The sequence below is a fragment of the Mesoplodon bidens genome, assembly GCF_964165515.1.
Source record: "Mesoplodon bidens genome assembly, chromosome: 12".
Lineage (NCBI taxonomy): Eukaryota > Metazoa > Chordata > Mammalia > Artiodactyla > Ziphiidae > Mesoplodon > Mesoplodon bidens.
In genome coordinates, this window is record NC_138168.1 from 55305253 (window position 1) to 55327819 (window position 22567).

The 22567-nt window shown below is 38.5% G+C and overlaps 1 protein-coding gene across 2 annotated transcripts; it reads left to right on the forward strand.

Moving 5' to 3' along the window:
• Window positions 1-2692: 2692 nt before the first annotated feature.
• On the forward strand, window positions 2693-21128 carry SMPDL3A (sphingomyelin phosphodiesterase acid like 3A). 2 transcript variants are annotated; one of them, XM_081250534.1, is made up of 8 exons: window positions 2693-2860; window positions 8480-8693; window positions 9596-9740; window positions 14080-14176; window positions 14941-15110; window positions 15567-15747; window positions 17311-17435; window positions 19617-21128. In XM_081250534.1, exons 1-8 carry the CDS (start codon window positions 2749-2751, stop codon window positions 19932-19934), a joined length of 1362 nt encoding a protein of 453 aa, XP_081106660.1. In that variant the 5' UTR covers window positions 2693-2748; the 3' UTR covers window positions 19935-21128. The 2 variants fall into 2 exon arrangements, with proteins under 2 accessions (XP_081106660.1, XP_081106661.1); XM_081250535.1 differs by lacking the exon at window positions 8480-8693 and having other exon boundaries at window positions 2784-2860.
• Window positions 21129-22567: the final 1439 nt, after the last annotated feature.

Sequence of the window (22567 nt, forward strand, 5' to 3'; positions counted from 1 at the left end):
CTGCAAACCTTGCAATCTTCCCGCTTATTTCCTCTCAAAAATTAATATTTCAGCTAAATTTTCTTCTGAAACAAAAATGTAAGATTTTATTTTCCCTGAATTACTCCTTAGGAAAACTTTCCTGTTAGCCTCTGTGAAGGTTGGTGCGTGGGGCAGGGAAAGGGTAAATATTTTTCAGGACAAACATTCAGTATTCATTTTTAATCAACCCAGTATTTTCAGTAAGTTTCTATAAGTTAATTCAAGGTCCAATTAACTTACAGATATAAGTATGAGGAAACTTCCCTTAACTTACACAGTTCAACACAATGATACTATTACCTGACTATTGTATTACTTTAACTACTGCAGTAAAGAGTAGAAAAAATCTAAAGTGCAGCTATAGGATTTAACACGTGAATGTACAATTATTACTGAATGTCAGGATAAGATGGTCTAGCTCAGGTTACCATTACTAAAACTAGAGTCTACCTTTGTCTTTAAAAGCATGAAACAGAACATAAAGAGCGTGTTTGCTCCAATAGCTCTGAAAACCTTCATCTCTGCTTCTGGAGGAAGACTGCTTTCTCTTGGTGATTTCAGCCTATGCTCTGAGAGAAGCACGGCTTCTGGCCTCTCTATTCTTAAAGATACAAAGGCAAGGAGAGGGATTTAGCTTCGTCTCATTATAATTAGGTCAAATAACATCCTGGCATTCATTTCCATAACAGCTGTCTGAAAAATGGAAAAGTTTTGGGATGGCCTAGTGGGAAGCAAAGTTACACTGGGTTAAAAGCTCAAAAGTTGCAGCAGTAGATCAAATGCAGTTTTCTAGGAAGATAAATAACAAGGATATTTACTTCCTAAATGTTTACAAGGTAGTTACAAATCATTTTCCTTCAAGCTATATTCTATCTCATACAGTAACCTGCCAAGGTACTAACTTTTCTGGTTTGCATTTTAAAAAATTTTTCAACGCCCTTGAAAAGGAAAAACTACTACGCCCAAAGGCAATTTGACTAACTGGCCCTGGAAGAACACCTCTGAAATTCCAAGATCTCAGAGATACTAACTATGTTAAAGACTGTCTTGTGAAATCCAGTCATGAACCACTTTGTCACTGGTGTAGTCTCTCACCCAGATACACACGCTCACAACAAATTACACCTACACCTGGAACATGGGGACCTACAAATACATGCCCAGGTGTGAGGTGTACACCCAGAGATGATAAGGCACTGTAGCTTTGTGCTCCTCAGAGCGAGGGTATAAAGGAAAACAAAAGAAAGCAGAGGGAGTCAAAGGGAGGATAGTGTTTCTAACCATTAACTAAATATATTGCCTTTTTAAAATTGCAAGCATTTCTTAGGTTTCAAAATGTGTACGCCATATATTATGCTTACTTAAGAAGAATTATTTCACAACCAATTTACTTCCAGTAAAGCTGATTGAAAATTGGCAAAAGAAGAAGAGTGAGAATTGCTATTTTTACAATTTTTTAAAATCCTTTTTCTATCTTTCAAAATGCTTCTCCTAGAAACATGCAAGTTATTTTGCTGTCCTTAAAGTTGTTCTCTCACATCCATTTTCCTTTTTTAAAAAAATCCTGCTCCATTTTCCTCCACACTCTTGAGGTTGTGGACTGAGAAACTCCAAGGACAATTTTTTCCACAATAGGAAAGCACTTTGGTTCTCCAAAGGCTTTTGATTCATCCTAAAGCTGAAGCAGAACTTGAACAGCCCTGGCAGCATATGAAGCAGAAAATGGAGGCATCCTAACTCCCATTTCAAAGCCCGTTTCATGAGACACTTTCCCATTAAATTACACAGCATACAAAATAAGGTTTTCTCTGTTGGGAAACGAATACACTTTACAACATCTTTTATGAGGTTAATTCTGGAGGGTTTTTTCTTCTTCAGAGGAATTCCACGCCCTACAAATTTAAACTACATGTTCCCTTATCTTAAAGAAGTCAGCATCCTCATAAATGGTAATAGAAGGACCACAGACCCCAACGAAGTTTGGGGATCTTGGCTCCTTTGTCAGACTGATTATCTTCAAAAATTCCTTGAAGAGTAAAATCAATCAGTTCTATGATTTTTGTATATCTCTGGAATGCATCGAATATGGTTCTGAGACATTGTTCTCCGTTGCAAAAACAAAGAAAAAAAGCCAAACGAATAAAAAACTGAAACCTAGTGTTTCTGAGCAGTGGTTCTCAAACGTCACCATCACTTTAGCGTCACGTAGAGGACTTGTACACACAAACGACTAGGCTTCACCCTCAGAGTTTGTGGCTCAGTAGGTCCCGGGCCGGCCTGGGAATTTTCCCTTCTAACTAGACTTCCCAGTGCTGACACTGCTGGTCGAGGGGCCACACTCAGATCCACTGTATCCCAGATCTCTGCCGACCTAGTTCAAATCGAGACACTTCGAGGTTCTCTGCATCACTTCTGCAGAGGAGTCCCATGCGCTCAGCCTCAGGTGGCACTTAGGCAAGATGATCTGCGAGGGGTTGTTCCAAGCACATTCCTTCCCAGGCCAGTCACTGACGTTGAGACACAAACAACAACGGGAAAAGCCAGATAATCGCTAGACAGCTGTTGAAGGTCAACTGAACCTACTCATTAAGGACTCTGCCCTCTCACGTGACCACTGGGTGTCAACCCCAGCAGAGGTCTTCTTCCTCCGCCCCATCCCTGGGCCCGAAGGTCGTGTGGAGCCCCGGGACTGCAATAGGTCTCCCAGGCCCGTGGCCGCGACCCGCGATGGCGCTGCTGGGCGCGCTCGTCTGCTGCCTGCTGGCTGCCTGGCACTGCCGCCCCGGCTTCGGACTGCCTCTGGCTCCCGCTGGCGGCCCGAGTCCCAGTCCGGCGGTGGGTGAGTCGTCTGTATCCTTTTCCCGCCGGGAGCTGCCCAGGAGCGGCGGCCAGAGCGCCTGCGCAAAGCCGAGAAAAGTGCGTGTGGGCAGCAGTGGCCCCGGCCAAGGCTCTGGGCTGCGACTCCCCCTGCGGGGCGCGGGGAGGGCGAGGGCGACGGCAGGACACGAGCGCCAGCTCGGCTCGGCGGGGAGGCCGCGACTGGCTGCGGACAGTGGGGGCCGCTGCTCCTCCCGGGCAGTTGTTTTCGCTTTGCGTCTCCAGGTGTTTTGTGCCCGGGGGAAAGGAAGGAAAAACTGGGTGTCTCAATGGAAAAAGAAGCTGGGGGCTGGGTGTCCCGCATTTCCAGAGGCCCCGAATCTGCCCAGAGCGGAGGGGGAGCTGCGGGGGGTTTCAGCTTCTCAGCAGTGTAAATTTCAGTGGGACTGAGTTTCTTCTGTCCTGCGCCGTCAAATTTGGTGGCCTTTTCTTCCCACTCCTCCAACCTCAGCGCTGTTGCAGCCCTGGCGCTCCGCGCTCGTTAGTCTACGTTAGAACGCACGGGGCCTTCACTTTACCTGGACGCCCCTGGGCTCCCCGCCGGCAGGGCCGATGTCAATTCATTCCCAACGCTTAGCCCAGCGCCTGTACACAAGTGGTTCTCAAAGTGGGGTCCGGCACCAGGAGCACCAGCATCGCTTAAACGCGTTAACAATGCAAGTTTTTAGCCCCACCCCAGACCTGCCAAATCCGAAACTCTCGGAGAATTGAGCCCCAACGATCTGTTTAACAAATCGTGGCACATATATATACTGGAATATTACTCAGCCATAAAAAGAAACGAAATTGAGTTATTTGTAGTGAGGTGGATGGACCTAGAGTCTGTCATACAGAGTGAAGTAAGTCAGAAAGAGAAAGACAAATACCGTATGCTAACACATATATATGGAATCTAAAAGAAAAAAAATGTCATGAAGAACCTAGGGGTAAGACGGGAATAAAGACACAGACCTACTAGAGAATGGACTTGAGGATATGGGGAGGGGCAAGGGTAAGCTGTGACAAAGTGAGAGAGTGGCATGGACACATATACACTACCAAACGTAAAGTAGATAGCTAGTGGGAAGCAGCCGCATAGCACAGGGAGATCAGCTCGGTGCTTTGTGATCACCTGGATGAGTGGGATAGGGAGGGTGGGAGGGAAGGAGACGCAACAGGGAGGAGATATGGGAACATATGTATATGTACAACTGATTCACTTTGTTATAAAGCAGAAACTAACACACCACTGTAAAGCAATTATACTCCAATAAAGATGTAAAAAAAAATTTAAAAACAAAACAAAACAACAAAAAAAACAAATTGTCCAGGTGATTGTGATAGATGCTAGAGTCTGAGAACCACTGGTCCAGAATGGATAAACGTTGGATGAGAGATTTTGTGATGCCACCTGAGCCTTCAGTGTTTAAGGTCAAGGTACCCACCCTCACCTCCCTGACTCAACTTTAAACATAATTGCTTTGTTATCTAGAGGGGGCGAAATGGGATGGGTGGAGTTGTGTTTTGTGGTTTGGGCATAGCTGTCTCTGAAACAGCTTAGTACTTGGCGCTGAAACCTCCTCTCTTCTCTATCACTTTACTCTCACATGATTTTGGAAATGCTCTGGGCAAAAATGCCTCCTGTTTGTTCAAGAGCCAAGTCCTGATGACTCAGCTGTCAGGCAGTTGAAAGCAAAAACTGTCAATCTGGTTTCCCAACTGTCAGTGGTAACAAGAAATTGTCCTCAAATACTTATGCAGGCTGCTGGCTTCTGCTTTCATGAAAGCTGTTTTTCTTTAATTATGTGGCTGTTTAGGATTTTTAGATAAAATGTCCTAGAATGCAGGAGGCCAACCCAGGCAGACGCACCTTTTGGTTTTAAGGATCTGATTGCTGAAGGCCTCAATGACAGCTTTCTGGGGTCTAGTGAGTCTCCACTTCACACCACCCTGTTTTCTGTAGGGAAGCTACACCTGGGGAAGAGAGAGGGAGAGGGGGAACCAAGGTTCAGAGACCTGCTGAAGTGTCCATTCAGCAGGTTCACATTGGATATATTAATTTATATGCTTTCTGCTTGATGTGACCTTCCCTCTCCCCCTGTTCCCACCCCAAATGCTAGAACTTCTTTACACCGTGGTGTGTGTGTGTATGTGTGTGTGTGTGCAAATTCCCAGTCTCAGCTTTCTGTCAAGTCCCAGTGGTCAGAGGACAACAGCCCAGGGAGACTTCACCTGGTTGTGTTTGGTCACAATATTTTAGATTTAGTAACTCAGGACCTGATGGAGTATTTGGTAGGAACTGACAATATAAACAAATTAAAAAAACACCTATTTTAAACAACAACCCTATGTCCAAACATCTGAATTATGATGTATCCCAAAGATAAGATAAGATTGATTTGAGCATTTATCTAGATATGTTTACAACACACACACATATACACATATACATATGTGGGAATCTTTTTAAAGATTATCTGCAGAACAAGAAAGCAATTATTGTGTAGTGAAAAGAACATTGGACTGCGAACCAGAGAATCAACTGAAGTGTGGGCTCTGCCACAGGCCAGGTCTCTGGCCTTGGACACACACACACACACACACACACACACACACACACACACACAGTATTTTGTATAAATTTCATTAGAGGTGGGAGGTGAGGTCTCCAGGGTTTCATTATTCATAAATTCCAGGTTAAGAACCTGTCAGGGCTCCATTCTTGGCTTCTATTTAAAGACACCCTTCAGTGCACCTAAATAATTATTCCTCACTTATCTGTCTAGCAATCCAATGTAGTGGAAAGGGCGCTAGACTGCAAGTCTGGAGAGACTGGTTCCATTTCAGCTTTCATTACTGAGTCATCATGTGATATTGAGGAAATTCTGAATCTGCCTGTGCCTAATTAAAGAATGTTTGTTGAGGACCTACTATAGGTCAGACGTATTCTAGATGCTGGGGATATATAAATCCAGGTAATAGGTTACATCAGAGGAATGTGTCCTTAATGTGTTTCCAGTTTTGTTTTACAAAGTTTAATATATTAATAATTAAATGTCCCTTACTTGTCACAGTATCCCCTATAGGTGTAGCTGTTATCTATCTTACATGAGGCAAGTGAGATGGAAGGACTTTTTTCTGGAAGGACATTTGAATGTGAGCACTCACAGAGGTACTGTGTGCAGTGGTTAAGAGCCGTGTGGACTCTGGCGTCAGATTTCCTGAATTGCTGTCTTGGTTCTGCTGCACATGACATACGTGACTTGCATTTAATTTCTGAGTGCTGCAGTTCCTTACCTGTAAAATGGAAATAATGGTCAGTTAATACACGTAAAGCATAAGAAACAGTATTAAACTTACAGTAAGTACTCAATACATTTCAGCTATTACTTGGAAATGAGGAAATTCAATCTCAGATGCAAGCTTGACATTACAAATGAATAACAATACAACTAATGTTGAGCTTACTAGATGCCAGGCTCTTTCTGCTACTAAGTCACTTAACCCTCATTCAGTAGACAATAATATTATTCCCATTTTACAGATGAAACAGGCCGAGATCATACAACTAGATTAGGAAGAAGAGCTTGGATTTGAAGTAAGGTAGTCTGATTCCAGAGCCCCCATCCTTAACCATAACACTGTGCTGTTCTGTGTGTAGTTTACTACATACCTTAACATTCTATGAATAATAATATACATATTTACATAAAATAGAGATGCAGTATATATTTATACCCCAAGGAAGGGCAACCACCAGGATGATTCTGAGCTATCTGCCAAACCACTTTATGTGCTGGGTAAAGTATGTCCAAGCTGGAAAAAGAGTTGGAGTACTTTCTGCATTATGGATGAAAATAAATTACTCTTGGCAAATGTTTTCAAATGGGGGCTGAATACCAAGTAATTGACCATAAAGACTATTTAATGACTACTTTGTTCTAGATCTTCTGTCTCCCACTTCTTAGCTGTGAACTTAAATGTGTTATCAAATTACAACAACTTTGCGAAGAAATAACATCCTAAATATAGTACATCTTTCCCATCTTAATTTAACTGCTTTCAATTTTCTACTTTATTATCCAGCTTTGGATTTTATCCAAGTGTTTGCTCAGGTGCATACTTAGCTTTTTTTTTTTGCGGTACGCGGGCCTCTCACTGTTGTGGCCTCTCCCGTTGCGGAGCACAGGCTCCGGACATGCAGGCTCAGCGGCCATGGCTCACAGGCCCAGCCGCTCCGCGGCATGTGGGATCTTCCCGGACTGGGGCACGAACCCGTGTCCCCTGCATCAGCAGGCAGACTCACAACCACTGCGCCACCAGGGAAGCCCCATACTTAGCTTTTATCATACTTAGCTTTTATCATACTTAGCTTTTATCATTTGTATAGATAAAAGTTTGCATTCTACTTATTTCCTCCATGCTTCTGGTGTAGTACTGCTGCTATGTCACTTCTGATGTTTCCTATTGTAAATTACACCTAATCAGAGTGAGCTCCAAATTCAAAGTTTGAAAAAGTCTCAATATTAAAAGTTTATTGGTTGCATATGAGAAGGCAGCAAAATCACTGAAGATATATGTAAATTAAGTATAAGCAAACTTGAGGGCCCTTCAAAATGAGGGGTTACATTTTGTCTCTGCCAATTATTAAGCTGTATATACTAGAGTAAATTTTCTAACTGATCCAGCATTAATTTCTGAACTCTAAAATGAGAAGAGTGATTCCTACTTCAGAGAGTAGTTTTGAGAATGAAAAGACATAGTATATTTAAATTGCTTATCACAATGTCTGGCACATAGTAAATACTTAATAAAGAGAGATACTACTATGATTAACCTGTGTTTCCTTCAATGAAAGAATCTTTCTCAAGATGATTTCCAATCAAGGGTGCTATCAAGTGGGTCTTGGGCTTCTCCGTGAAAACCCAGTGGAAGCATCTTCTTTAACAAATGCTTTCCTTAATATTATAAACATCTTATACAAGTGTATGATAGAAGATGTTCCTCTGTTAAATAGCTTTTAAGAAACTCTGGCAGTGGCTGTTTTTGGCTGAAAGCTAAACTGAGGACTCTTTTTTCATTAATGTTGAGAAGCAAGGTTTTACAAGAAATTAGGAGTGAGATTTATTAGTTACAAGTTCTGAAATCTACTCACTGTGTGACCCTAACAAAACATCATATTTTTTGTCCATTTTTCTACAAGAAGAAAATAAATTCTAAAGCCTTAAATTCTACAAGGAAGGAGACATGCTATTAAGATACAATATGGGATTATTATTGACTTCCCAGAAGGATGTCTCCATATATATCACTATGCAAACTTATGTTTGTCATGTAGTCTTTATTAAGTAGTCATGCTGTGAGTGACTTCATCAGTTCTAATGTGTGTAAATAGTAAATTCTAGTAAAGTCTTCCTATTGTCTTTAGAATCCTTATTTCTGACAGGGAAAGAGTGTATTTAACTTCAGGGCATATGAATATTTAAATTACTAAGGCTTCCTCTATCACAGGGTGGAGCAACTGTCTCGTCTTACTGTAAATATTGGTATGGGAATTCCAAAAGAGAAGTAGATTTAACAGCATTTATTTTCTCATCACCAGGACAGTTTTGGCATGTGACTGACTTACACTTAGACCCTACTTACCACATCACAGATGACCACACAAAAGTGTGCGCTTCCTCGAAAGGTGCAAATGCCTCCAATCCTGGCCCTTTTGGAGATGTTCTATGTGATTCTCCTTATCACCTCATTTTGTCAGCATTTGATTTTATTAAAAATTCAGGACAGGAAGCATCTTTTATGATATGGACAGGGTGAGTGATTATATAAATACCCTTAGTTACTCAGTATGTATCTACAGTGTCCTAAGCTTCATTAGAATGCCGAATTTCATAAGAATATATATTATGTTTTAAGAATTCTTGGGGTTTAAAAAATACTAGATCAAATTAATCAACATTATTAGGGATAAGAAAAACTTTAAAAGACTGAGTTTTGTTTCTTTCTTTGTTTGTTTAGAATACAGGCTCTAGAAATATGTCCATGTTAACTAAGAGATGAATCCATAAACAGTGTATTTGTGTCAGTGTCTTGAGGTGTTTATTAATGTGATAATAGGTCTTGATTAACTAATCCAAAAACGAAAGGCAACAATGGGAGTTAACCTGTGATAGCGATTTTGCAGACATCGTCTTCTGGTGGTGTAATTAACAAATTCCATCCATCATGACAGAGTGAAGAGGCCTAATATTTCCTGGACCTGCAATGATGACCGTGGCACTGTTTTAATTTATACATTGTAACTCATTTAATCTTCACAATGGATATTATTATTCCCATTTTACAGATAAGGAAATGAAGGCACTGAGTATCTAAGTAACTTGCCCAAGTGCACACAGCTAATAAATGGCAAACCTGGCACTTTTGGCCCTGGAATCTGTGCTTTTAATTGCTAAACATTTTTGCCTCTTATAAATCTTCAGTCAGGCAGTGAAATAGACTGAGATTTCCAGTTTATCTTTTGTATTTCACAAATTTTCTTTTTTATAGGCTTCCCTGTGGGACAAAGGTAAATGAAGAGTAGTTTATCAACTCTTTATCATCTGTTGATTTATAGTGGAATTTGACAATGACAATACAGCAAGGCATTACACAGGAGTCTAGTGACTTTTTATAGAAACTGATTTTGTTCTCTATGATTCTGTCTCCCTTACAGGGATAGCCCACCTCACGTTCCAGTGCGTGAACTCTCAACAGATGCGGTCATAAATGTGATTGCTAATATGACAACCACAGTCCAGAGTCTCTTTCCAAATCTCCAGGTTTTCCCTGCACTGGGTAATCATGACTATTGGCCACAGGTAAATTTGACCACAACTTCTAAAAATGCTTAAAGTATTTTTTCCATCAGTAGTGTCAAAATTATGCTGGTAACTAGCTGATGATAGGGCATGGGAGGGGCACTCATGGAGGTGGAGTTTGCTCTTAATACTAACCATCGAGGAAGGCAAGACAAGTGCTTTGGGTACTTGAAAGGGACTCCTAATAGTTCATAAAAAGTTATATCCATAGTGAGATTTTGGAATAAAATTACCTAGTTTGTGAGTTATTAATTCTTGATTTCCTTTGTATTCTTCCTCAGTTTCTCCTTTCTTTTGAATAATTTTGTTCATTTGAATTTCCATGTTCAGGTTAGCAAAAACGGTTAATGTTGACAAATGTTTACATTTTTCAGAATTTCTATTAGGCATACTAAGCTACCCATACTCTGATCTAAGCTGGATTGTGATTAAAAACAAAAGCATAGCAAATCATCATAAGAACCAAAAAGGGAGGTCCATGTTCAAGATGTGATTCAAGGCAGAGAGCATGTTCATAATATTTTTAATGCCTGATACGGCCCAGGCTTCAACCTGTTAGGGTGACTGTTTATAACAATGCCTGTGCATAACAATCAGATAGCAGCCCTGGTTACAGTGATCTGCTATAGCAGTGTAGAATCATAGATTTGTTCAGATTCAAGAGATCTTAGAGATTGTTGTTTAGTTCAGGGCTTGGCAAACAGGGCCTGTGGTCCGAATGCAGTCTGACACTTGTTTTTGTAAATAAAGTTTTGCTGGAACACAGCCATGGCTGTGCTTTCTGTTTTGCCTGTGGCTGCTTGTGTACTGTAACAGCAGAGTAGAGTAGTTGCCACATTGACTATATGGCCCAGAAAGAAGCCTAAAGTAATATTTATTTTTTGACCCTTCATAGAAAAAGTTTGCTGACCCCGTGTCTAGATCAACTCTTCATTTTACAAAAGAGAAAACTGAGGCCCAGAAATGTTAAGTTGCTTGTTCCGGTGCTCACAATCACTTAGTGGGAGAGCCCACATCCTGGGTCTTTTGTGTTCAGTTAAACAAACATCCTTTCACACATCCTTTACTCTTGCCAGACCAACATATCAATATTTCCTAAACATTATATTTACTTTCATGCCTTTCTTTGTCTACATTTTTCTTTTGGTTTAGCATATCTTTTCCATCTCATGTCAAAAGGCTGCTTAATGAAGGTTTTGATTATAATAGTTAATTAATGTGAATAATGTGACTTTGAAAAGTTGCACTCTATGATGAGCTTAAGTTTCAAGTGACTTCTTGAGCCCGGCCTCCTGTCTTGAGATGAACAATATGTGAGTCTTTGCGAGTTGGCCTTTCAACCAGTGGTCAGCTTTTGTTACTGTTGAGATGTTAGACCACACAGGGCAGAGGCTTGGGAATGGGCAAACTCCAGGAATCAGAGGTTACACACATTGTTTTTATATGCTTTAGTTGACAGGCAGACTGTTGTAATGGAAAACATGTGGGGTTTAGAGTCACGTTCACTAGAAGTTAAAAACCTGTCCTGTCCTGCTTTGAATAGCTTGAGCAACTTGGATAATGCACATAATTATCCCTGATCATTTGTAAACAAGAGCAATAATACCTACTTTGCAAAGTTTTGGGGAGAATTAGTGACATTATACGGAAAGTGCATAGTTTCCTACCTGGCACATAATAAGTCCTCAGTAAGTGAAGTGGTGGTTTTGTAGCATGAAGCAGTGACATGGGACACATGTTTCCTAACTCCTCTGAGGATTGGTTTTATTTTACTTTTATCTCTGCCTTCTTTTTGCAAAGCCAAATCTTATAATAATTCAAAGATATAGATGCTATCCAACTTCTAAAATATATCTGATTATATGTACAGCTAGGATAACCTGGCAGCCTTTATACCTTAAACAGTTAATTGTTTTCTCTTCCTAGCTTATGACCTTATATCTGAAAACCTTCTATTATTCTACTGCCATCCTTCCATCCCAGTTTCAGGAAGGTCAGATGTAACATGAAAGCCCTACGACAAATTCTCCTAGAGACTTCTCATATCTGAGCTCAAATTCCGGTGAATGTTAGTAACAAATAAATCAGATGTATTATTTCTCCACTAAAACCTCATAAACATGTATTTAAACATAGCTACATAAACACACAAATACAGACGCAAATTCCCACCCACTACATCAGAAATAGATATTTGTGTGGACAGCCCAGGGATTTCTTCCCATTGCCACTCAAGGAAGCAGTCTGGGCCAGGGTCCTCAGGTACTCCTACCATGGCAAGGCTGGTGCCACCAAACTGGTGAGTGGGTCACTTCCCATTGTGCAGTAGATAACTGGATGTAAGAGTGATGGTAGAAAGACCTGGGATTTAGACCCAGCTCTGGGGCTGACCAGCTCTCCCTGGATAAATCACTTAACTTCTCTGGTGCTCATATTTTTCATACTTAAAATAGACAGAAAAATCTAGAGCAATGTTTATATAATTTTGATTCTACATGACCATACCAGTATCTTGGCATCCATCCCAATGTAAACAAATGGCTAAGATATTGGGTTTTTGATGATGATGATGATAATGATGATGATGATGATGATGATTACCAATTTTTAATCAGAATTTAGATTGGCCTAAGCCATTGTGTAATTTTCAGACAGATGACTCTGATCACTGACACAAATTGAAAATATCCTTTGGATAATCAGTTTCAGTTAAAAAAAGTCATTTGCTTATTACTTGCCCTGCATATATTTGTATTTTCATTATGTATTAAGCACATGTATTAGGAACTAATGTGACTTGGATGTCATCTTAAAAAAAATAAAACTAAGAATTTTAATTAATGATGACAGGGAAACTCCTTTAAGAAATAGGTCTGTGTCACCAATATAGAGAAGGAAATGAAGAGAGTGAAGAAAATGGCTTCAGTTTTTTACTATAATTTTTTGAAACAAAAAATAGGAATAATTATCCAATTTCACAAATGATTTCTGGGTTTTTATTCAGTATGTACTTTCTTGAAGTTTTTTTTCTTCCCCTGAGCTTATGTCACCATAAAGATACTTTATTATAATATGATAAAATAGGATGATAAAAATATGGTATAAGGTATTATACATATATTATTTTAAAAATCAGAGCGATATGATTTAGGCTGACATAAAGAGACTTCAAATCAAAAACATGTTTTTCTCTTTCTAACTTACTTCATTCTGTATGACAGACTCTAGGTCCATCCACCTCACTACAAATAACTCAATTTCATTTCTTTTTATGGCTGAATATTATTCTGTTGTATATATGTGCCACATCTTTACCCACTCATCTGTTGATGGACACTTAGGTTGGTTCCATGTCCTGGCTATTGTAAATAGTGCTGCGATGAACATTGTGGTACCTGATTCTTTTTGAATTATGGTTTTGTCAGGGTATATGCCCAGTAGTGGGATTGCTGAGTCACATGGTAGTTCTATTCTTAGTTTTTTAAGGAACCTCCATACTGTTTTCTGTAGTGGTTGTATCAGTTTACATTACCACCAACAGTGCAGGAAGGTTCCCTTTTCACCACACCCTTATAGCACAGGGAACTCTACTCAGTGCTCTGTGGTCACCTGAATGAGAAGGAAATCTAAATAAGAGAGGATATATGTATACGTACAACTGATTCACTTTGCTGTACAACAGAAACTAACACAACACTGTAATGCAACTATATACTCCAATAAAACAAACAAGCAAAAAATCAAAAACGTGGTTATAAGTCTTCATTCAAGAAGTTAAAAAGATTTATACTAGTATTAACATTTCAGAGAATTTTGTTTAATTCTGAAATCCATCTCCTAGGCATGCTACATCAGGTCCTACATATTCAGGCTAAAACCTGCCTTCAGTGTCTCTATAATAAGCATATTCTCACGTCCACTCTATACCCCAGTCACACTGAAACAAGGGCTTGTTTCTGTATATGGCACTGTGTTGGTGTCTGGGCCATTATTTTTGCTTTGATTACCTTTCTTGTCAACTTGATGAAATCATTATTCAAGTACTGGTTTAAATGCTCTTTTCACTCTCCCTGCTGACTCTCTGGGCTAGACTTGACTGTTCTTGCTTTTCCACTCCCAGAACCCTTGTGGTGGTACCTAGCACATTGTCTTATAGATGATTGGTTACATTTTGTCCTCCATCTCCCCAATTAAGTTATATATCCTTGAAAATTAAGTCTATCTAGTATTCCTGCATCTCCAGATGCCTAACATAGTAGTAACCGTTCAAGTGATATTTAAATGAATTCATCCATATATCCTTAGAGTTTCAATGGTGGATTATATTGTTTGTGGCCAGGATCAACTGCCTATATTCACCAGCAAGGTGTACAATGCAGTAGCAAGCCTCTGGAAGCCATGGCTGGATGAAGAAGCTATTAGTACTCTAAGGAAAGGTAAGGGAAAGATTTACTCATCCCTATTTTATCTCTATTTTTTATCTCAGTTCATGTTGTTTAGACTTAGATCTTTAATGTTTGCTTGGGTGTGCCAATTCTGCAGAGTCCCTGTGCCCAGTTTTTCTGGAGGCCTTATCATGTTTGAAAGCCAGGGAGTGGCATGGATGGTGAGTGGGCCCTGGGTGAAGAAAGCAGGGACAGGGTCCAAGTGGCTGAAAGTGCCACGGGAGTGTTCTGTCACCACTGGTTCACAGGTGTGAGTGGGGTTATACCTTTAAGCCTCATCTCACCTGAGATTGTAGCAGCTCTGGTTTATCTGACATTTCTTCCTCAGTATTCTCTGGCAAGATCCATGTGTTCCCATTCTTTGGATTTTAGATTTCACAATATCTCTTATCTTAATTCCCCAAACATACAAAAGTAGAAGTTGATGTATTAATCTTTCTTTTATAATATTCAGTACCTCAGTGCCTAGTGCCAAAACATTTAGTTATCTTTTCATGTGAATGTTGGATACAACTGTTGTTACCTCAATTTGTGGAAGTGGCAACATTGGACTTGACGCATAGTAGGTTTTCAATAAATGTTTGTTAAATCTGATTCTTATCCAATGACAGCCTATGTATGTGCAAACTAAAGAATAAGAAATAAGTATAACCTGCCTAAATGGATTGAAAACCTTAATTAAGATTTTGCTTTCACAGTATCTATGTATCTGTGTGTGTATTATTCCAGAATGTGTTTCAAATTTGTTTTTATAGGTGGCTTTTATTCACAGAAAGTTTCAACTAATCTGAACTTTAGGATCATCAGTCTCAACACAAACTTATACTATGGCCCAAATATCGTGACCCTAAATAAGACTGACCCAGCAAATCAGTTTGAATGGCTAGAAAACACACTGAACATCTCTCAGCAAAATAAGGAGAAGGTAGATGCCGTAGACCAACATCATCATGGGATGAACAGAGGGTTAAACTTGTATACTTATTAGACTTGAGTGGGGTCAGGTATTAATAAAAGTATTAAAATTTAAAGATGTTCTTACGTGAAGCACTTTGTGATTTGCCTCTGCTGTTGTTGCTTGTTTTACTTGCTTTTAATGCTCTGGGGATTGATTGACATCTGTTGATATTTAAAAAAAAAATTTGAGCAACGTCACAGTTACCTTACATCATAAACCATGTAGTTCCAATAGACAAGTGCAAATATAGGGCCATTAATAGTTTCCTAATTTCATCTTTTTTTGGTAAATAAATAGGAGAAATGGTATATTTGCTTTCTAAAATTTAATTAATATACTTTCAATCTTGGGTATCTAAATCATTTTGTTGTGAAAAATGTGCAGAAAGATTCTCATCAGTCCTCTTTGTGTTTCTTTCTCCAGGTGTACATCATAGCTCATGTTCCAGTGGGGTACCTGCCTTATTCAAGGGGCATCATGGCAATGAGAGAATACTATAATGAGAAACTGATAGACATTTTTAGAAAATACAGTAACATCATTGCAGGACAATTTTATGGACACACTCACAGAGATAGTATTATGGTTCTTTCAGATAAAAAAGGTAATATAACATTCTATTTGCATCTCCTCAGTCCAAGATGCTAGAGCAAAAGAGTGCATATCCATTAATTTTTACTGATCCAGTAAATTAAAAGTTTTATTAAATCTACCTGCCAGCACCTGCTTTTTCTCAGTTACCTTCTGTGAGTGATGGCCACTGTCCAAATCACATTTAGTCCTGCCACTGAGTTTCTTCCTTTTAGCTCCACAAGGCCGTCATCATTTGACTGCTGTTGACACAAAAGCCTCTGAAACCCTCAGTTCACTCAAATGTTCTTTTAGGTCCTCAAGTTTAGAGAATCACTCTTTTTTTATTTACCTGCTAGACTCAAGTTTCCTTTGATATGACTAGATTTACTTCTCAGAATTTAAAGAGCAAAGCACAATTTACTGTTGGTTTAAAATAAATTAAGCTCCTACTTTTAAGTGCTTATCGACATTGTCATCTACTCAGCATTAAAAGAAAAAATATAGAAGAAGCTCTAGCATTAAATAAGACAACGATTATCTATTTTTAAAGATAACTTCTGTATAAGGGCAAGAAAACTGAGAGTTAACAAAATAAGAGTTCTGATTTTTTAGTAGTCAGCCAGGAGAAAAATCAATATGTATTTTTTCTTTTTCAGTAATTGGGGAACATTTTTGAAATGCTCTACCTTCTTCATCTAGAATGAGTGGGCTTGGTAAAAATGACCATTTTTCAGCATTTGATAGCTTTTTTACTCAGAAGTTTAGTTCTATAATACAGGGGTCCCCAACCGCTGGGCTGCGGACCGCTGTCTGCAGCCTGTTAGGAACGGGGCCGCACAGAGCGAAGCTTCATCTGCTGTTCCCCATCACTCCTCCTCGCTCCCATTACCGCCTGAAACATCACCCACCCCCCGACCCATGGGAAAATTGCCTTCCACAAAGCCGGTCCCTGATGCCAAAATGGTTGGGGACTGCTGTCATAACAAATATGTATAAAACATGGTGACACTTAAATCAGATTCTTACTATATAATTATTGGAATATTGTTATAGGTAGAGTACAAAAAAAACTAGCTTTGTATATTTTGTGTGTGTGTACTTGTAATAAGTTGGATAGTTTTATTATGAAAAATTTCAAATATATATATATAGGTAGAGAGAATTATAAGACAAACCCCCATGTACCATCACTTATATTCAATATCTATCAAGATTTTGCCACACTTATTTTATCTATGATTCTTTATTCTTTTTTTTCTGAAGTATTTGAACATAAATCTCAAACATCAAATGTATTTCAGCCCTACATGCTTCTGTATTCATTGCTAAGTATATGGATAACTTACATAATAATAATACCATTAACTTACCTAACGAAATCAACAATAATTCTTTTAATCTCTTCATAGTCAAACTTCCCCTATTTTCTCAAAAGTGTCTCTTTAGTGTTGTTTCAGATCAGGATCCATCAAGCATCACACATCATTTGGCCGTTACTTTTGTTAACCTCTTAATCTGGAATTTGTTCATATTTTTAATATAGTTAAACTCAATTATTAAAAAATATATGTTTATGTACATATATTTTGCCTAGGAAATCCGATAAATTCTTTGTTCGTGGCTCCTGCTGTTACTCCAGTGAAGAGTGTTTTAGAAAAACAGACCAACAATCCTGGTGTCAGACTATTTCAATATGATCCTCGTGATTATAAATTACTGGTAAGTTGGTACAATTTTAGAATTGACCCCATATTTATGCATATCTTTGTAGTTTTCATTAGTTTAGTTGAATGTTTTCAGCGCAGCTATTGTGAGGTGTACTTTATGTTGAAATCTCAGGATGTTTTTCTTCTTTTTTATATTTGGAATGTCAGCACTTTCTAAGTGTGGTTTTATGAGGTTAGCCTTTGGGAAGCTGTTTCTGTCTTCTAAGGTCTTCACATTTACTTAGATAAGGGTTTCATTGGGTAGCGCCTTGTTTGTGGACTTACATACATTTGAAACTTTTCACTACTCCATATTTGTTATTAATTACTCTTCTCCAGAACACAGCTATGAAGAAGAATATAGGCTCTGAAACCATACTCTGTCATGAGTGGTCTTACCCTACTTCTCTGTGTCCTAGTCTATTCCCCTTAAAACCAGGATTAAAATATTACTGACTTCACTAAGTAGCTGTGAGGACTACATGAACAACTATTCTTAAAGCACTTGGAAAAATGCTTGGCTCACAGTAAGCACTCAATAAATGTTGGCAAAATTTTTTTTGTGAAGAAAATAAATTGAGTTGGAACTTTTGAGACAAAAGCTCTCTGGAGGACTTCCCTGGTGGTGCAGTGGTTGAGAGTCCGGCTGCTGATGCAGGGGACATGGGTTCGTGCCCCGGTCCGGGAAGATCCCACATGCTGCAGAGCGGCTGGGCCCGTGAGCCATGGCCGCTGAGCCTGCTCATCCGGAGCCTGTGCTCCGCAACGGGAGAGGCCACAGCAGTGAGAGGCCCGCATACCGCAAGAAAAATAAAATAAAATTAAAAAAAGCTCTCTGGAGCTGGTACATGACTCTATATATCAATTCAGCCTCAAAAGGCCAGGCATTTAGCTTATGGGTACTGCCCCTTTCAACAAATAAAATATGAAAAGAATTTCTCAATTAAAGTCTCTATTGATGTAACTGTATTTTTCTCCTAGGTAAATTTAGTAGGAGATAGATTTGTTAATCCCTAGAGCATGTTTTTACAAGAAAAGATAGGACAGGAAAAATCTGGTTTAATCCATAAACGTTAAATTAAATGAGATAAAACAATTGAGAAAATAGTCCAAAGGAATTTTTAAAAATTTATTAATTAATTTATTTGTTTTTGGCTGCGTTGGGTCTTCGTTGCTGCACGTGGGCTTTCTCTAGTTGTGGCAAGTGGGGGCTTCTCATTGCGGTGGCTTCTCATTGTGGAGCACGGTCTCTGGGTGCACGGGTTTTAGCAGTTGTGGCACGTGGGCTCAGTAGTTGTGGCTCACAGGCTCAGTAGTTGTGGTGCACAGGCTTAGTTGCTCTACGGCATGTGGGATCTTCCTGGGCCAGGGCTTGAACCTGTGTCCCCTGCATTGGCAGGCGGATTCTTAACCATTGCTCCACCAGGGAAGTCCCCAAAGGAATTCTTTTACAACTATTAGTTGCCTATTTTTGGATCTGAATCTCAGATACACACACACACGTGTGTGTGTATACTGACATAGAAAAATGTACCTGATATAATACTATATCATTTTTAAAAGTGCAAAACAGTTTGTATAGTTTAATTTCATTTTTTGAAAAAGCCAAAAAGATAGAAAATAGGTATATATATTCTAAATACTTATATTTCTTTGTACATAAAGTCTAGAACAGCACACATACACTGGAGTGTTGGTAAATGTTTAACAGCTGGTTCACCGGGCGGGGGGAAAAGCGCTTTGATTTGTAGTGTTTGCTGATTTCCATGGCATAAATACTCCCATCATGGCCAATTTCAAGCTGCCAAAGTGATACCAACTAACTTGCAAGATGCCTGAAAATTTGACAGTCAGCATTTGTGGGCTGGTACAAGCCACCTCCTGCATATGACTGATTTATATACAACTGTTAGCAGTGGTTACTTCTGATGTGTGTGAATCAAAGGCTTTTTATTTTGTAAATCCCTCTGTATAGTTGGATTATTTTCTGTTATGTTCTTTCATTATTTTTTAAATGAAAAAATATATAGATTTTTCTATCAGGACTCTTTTTCTTTAAAAGTAATGCACACTTCTTAAAATGACTATACTTTAAATTAAGAATGTCACATAAATCCTAATAAGAACTCTTCTTGATATGCAGTACTTCATAGGCCAAAAAATGAACCAGGCTTTTTACTCTTTTTAACTATAGGATGTACTACAGTATTACTTGAACCTGACAGATGCTAATCTAAAGGGAAAATCTAATTGGAAGCTGGAGTATAACCTGACCCAGGCCTATGACATTGAAGATTTGCAGCCAAAAAGTTTGTATGAATTAGCTAAACAATTTGCAATCTTAGACAGTAAACAGTTTATAAAATACTACAATTACTTCTTTGTGAGTTATGACAATAGGGTAATTTGTGATGGGAAATGTAAGGCCTTTCAGATTTGTGCAATTATGAATCTTGATGTTATTTCTTATACAGATTGCCTCAAACAATATTATATAAAACAAAATCCGTAGTATTTCACAGTCTGTACTCATAGAAAATGTATCATTGCTCTGTTTCTGAGATCAGTTTGCAGCAATTGTTATGCAAAACTTTGTGAGTTACTGAGTGGGCAAGAAGAATTCCTGTCTTTGCTTTTTTATGATGTCCAAAATGTAGATATTTTTAACATCCTGAATTTTTATTATATCAAATGTATCTAAACTGCCCATTACTAGAATGATGTTTGGATGTATATACCCTATCTTCCAGTTTATATAATTACATCTAATTTATACTCTTGTTGAAATTGTCATTTATACAATAAGACAAATTACTTTTCCCTAAGTATGATAAATTATTTTTAATATGATAATTTTCAGTCTTTTAATTCATTCTTCTGGAAACTTCATGTGTAAACTGAGGTTCAGACAGTTTTAAGTATCATGAGGTTGACACTGTTTATGCACTATCTATACTCTTGGGAAAACACCAAGGTCACGTTAGGGCCGTCTCAGAGTCTATGAAACATCACGGGACATGACCTCACTAGCTGTCTTCATTCTGTGAGTGAAGGGGAATCCTCTTTAGTACTAAGTTTTAAGGAAGAGAATGTCATGGGAGAATGGCTAAATATTTTATCAAACTTTAAAAATGCAGAAATAGTATTTATATGTTGCTTACAGATACATGTAATAGATCCCCCCAAAACAAGTGTGTTGGTAAACATCAAATACAGGAATGTTGGAGGTTAATGAATGGGAAAGTTGATTGGGGAGAGATATATAAGGGGATTTAAATGTGTTGGTAAAGTTTTATTTCCTAGTTCAATCAATTTCTTAGTGACTATGTTAATGTTAGCTCTATTTTTCTTTATATATTTTTAAATATATTAAGTACTATAGAGATCCAGCCTTTAAAGTTGATGATTTTGGCTCTTCTACGGAGAATGATTCATAATGAAAGCATGGAGACACTGGGAGGGTTTGAAGTAGTCTAGTAGAGAAGGGATTGTGGGGGTGCTGAGGTGGTGGCAGTGGAGAGAAGTAGCCCTTCTGTGATATATTTGGTAAGTAGAAGCAGCAGGATTTGTTGATGGCAAGGATGTAAGAGATAAAGTACAGAGAGAAATAAAGGATGACTGCTAGATTTTTGGCTGGAGAAACTGGTAGATGGTTGTGTTATGAGGGAGTTGGGATTACTAGAAGAGGAGAGGGCTGGTGGGGAGTGTGAGAGGCACAGAGCAACAGATTAAGAGTACTATAGTGTATTACAGCTGATACAGGCTACCCAAGATTTCCTCTAGTTCTTTAAACATTTTGCTATTCTAATCATCTCTAAATTGAGAACTTTAAGATTTCTTTTAAAAAATAAATTAGTACCCTAAGAAAACAGCCAAACAACTCAGACTCTACTACTGTGATTGTTTCTACAATATTTAAAATTTATTAGGAATAAACATGACTTACTTATAGGAATGTATCATCTGCCTGCCTCCCCACTGGTACTGCCTAAAGCATTCTAGACAAACATCAAGGACACTTAAGGAAAGGAAAAACAGTATTAATTCAGTTATTGATGAGCTGTCTATTCTTTTGGTAGAGAATGGATTTTCTCAAGCTACAGCATCCCCTACTTGGGTTGCTTCTCCTTGGAGCAATTATGTGTGTAAGCATAATTAGGCAATCTTTCCATGAACACAGAAAGAAATAATAAGGTAAGGATTGTGTTTAGTTTATAATTAGTTTTTCAAAACATACCTAAAGTTCCTGTTTTACAAAATTCTCCTCATTAAAATTTAGTGTGATTCATCATCCTTAACTTTTAGTAAAACAAATTTCTTTCTACAATCTGTTGTTTAATTTTAAACAAATCCTCCTCTCTTTTATTGTAAAACTTCAGGTCTTTTGCATTCTATGCTATACATAGTACATTCCCTTATGAAAGTTCTATGTCCCCAAACTGGTGGTTTTAGGAAGATGGCTGTGAGTGTCCCCTGACCATTGCCTTGTAGGCTTGGAGGACTGTTCGTCATGCAGGACTAGGGACCCAGTGGTCCTTCTGGTTTCTGTAGCCTTTGTTCCTGCCTCAGTGAAGACCCTTTCCTCCCATCACCACCCCATATTCTAATTAACAGATTGTCAGTTTCTAAACACACATGTAATTATACATTTCAAAAGATATTCAATATGTATGTTTGATAACTTACTTGAATTCAAAAAACGTAACTCGAAACTCAACAGTAAGAAAACAACCCAATTTTTTTAAATGTCAAAAGACCCAAATACTTCACCAATGAAGAAATACGAATGGCAAACAAGCATGTGAAAAGATACTCTACAACATTAGTCATTAAAAAAAATGTAAACTAAAAAGTAAAAAAAAAATTTTAGAGTAAATAAATTACTACTATACACCGATTGAATTGTTTTTTTTTTTCTTTTTTTTTTTTTTTAATTAGTTTCTGCTTTATAACAAAGTGAATCAGTCATACATATACATCTGTTCCCACATCCCTTCCCTCATGCATCTCCCTCCCTCCCACCCTCCCCATCCCACCCCTCCAGGCGGTCACAAAGCACCGAGCTGATCTCCCTGTGCTCTGCGGCTGCTTCCCACTATCTATCTACCTTACGTTTGGTAGTGTATATATGTCCATGCCTCTCTT

Coding starts and splice junctions, on each gene's coding strand:
- SMPDL3A (XM_081250534.1), top strand. CDS start 2,749: ATGGCGCTGCTGGGCGCGCTCGTCTGCTGCCTGCTGGCTGCCTGGCAC. Junction 9,741..14,079: donor ATCATGACTATTGGCCACAG/GTAAATTTGACC, acceptor GTTTGTGGCCAG/GATCAACTGCCTATATTCAC. Junction 14,177..14,940: donor TATTAGTACTCTAAGGAAAG/GTAAGGGAAAGA, acceptor TTGTTTTTATAG/GTGGCTTTTATTCACAGAAA.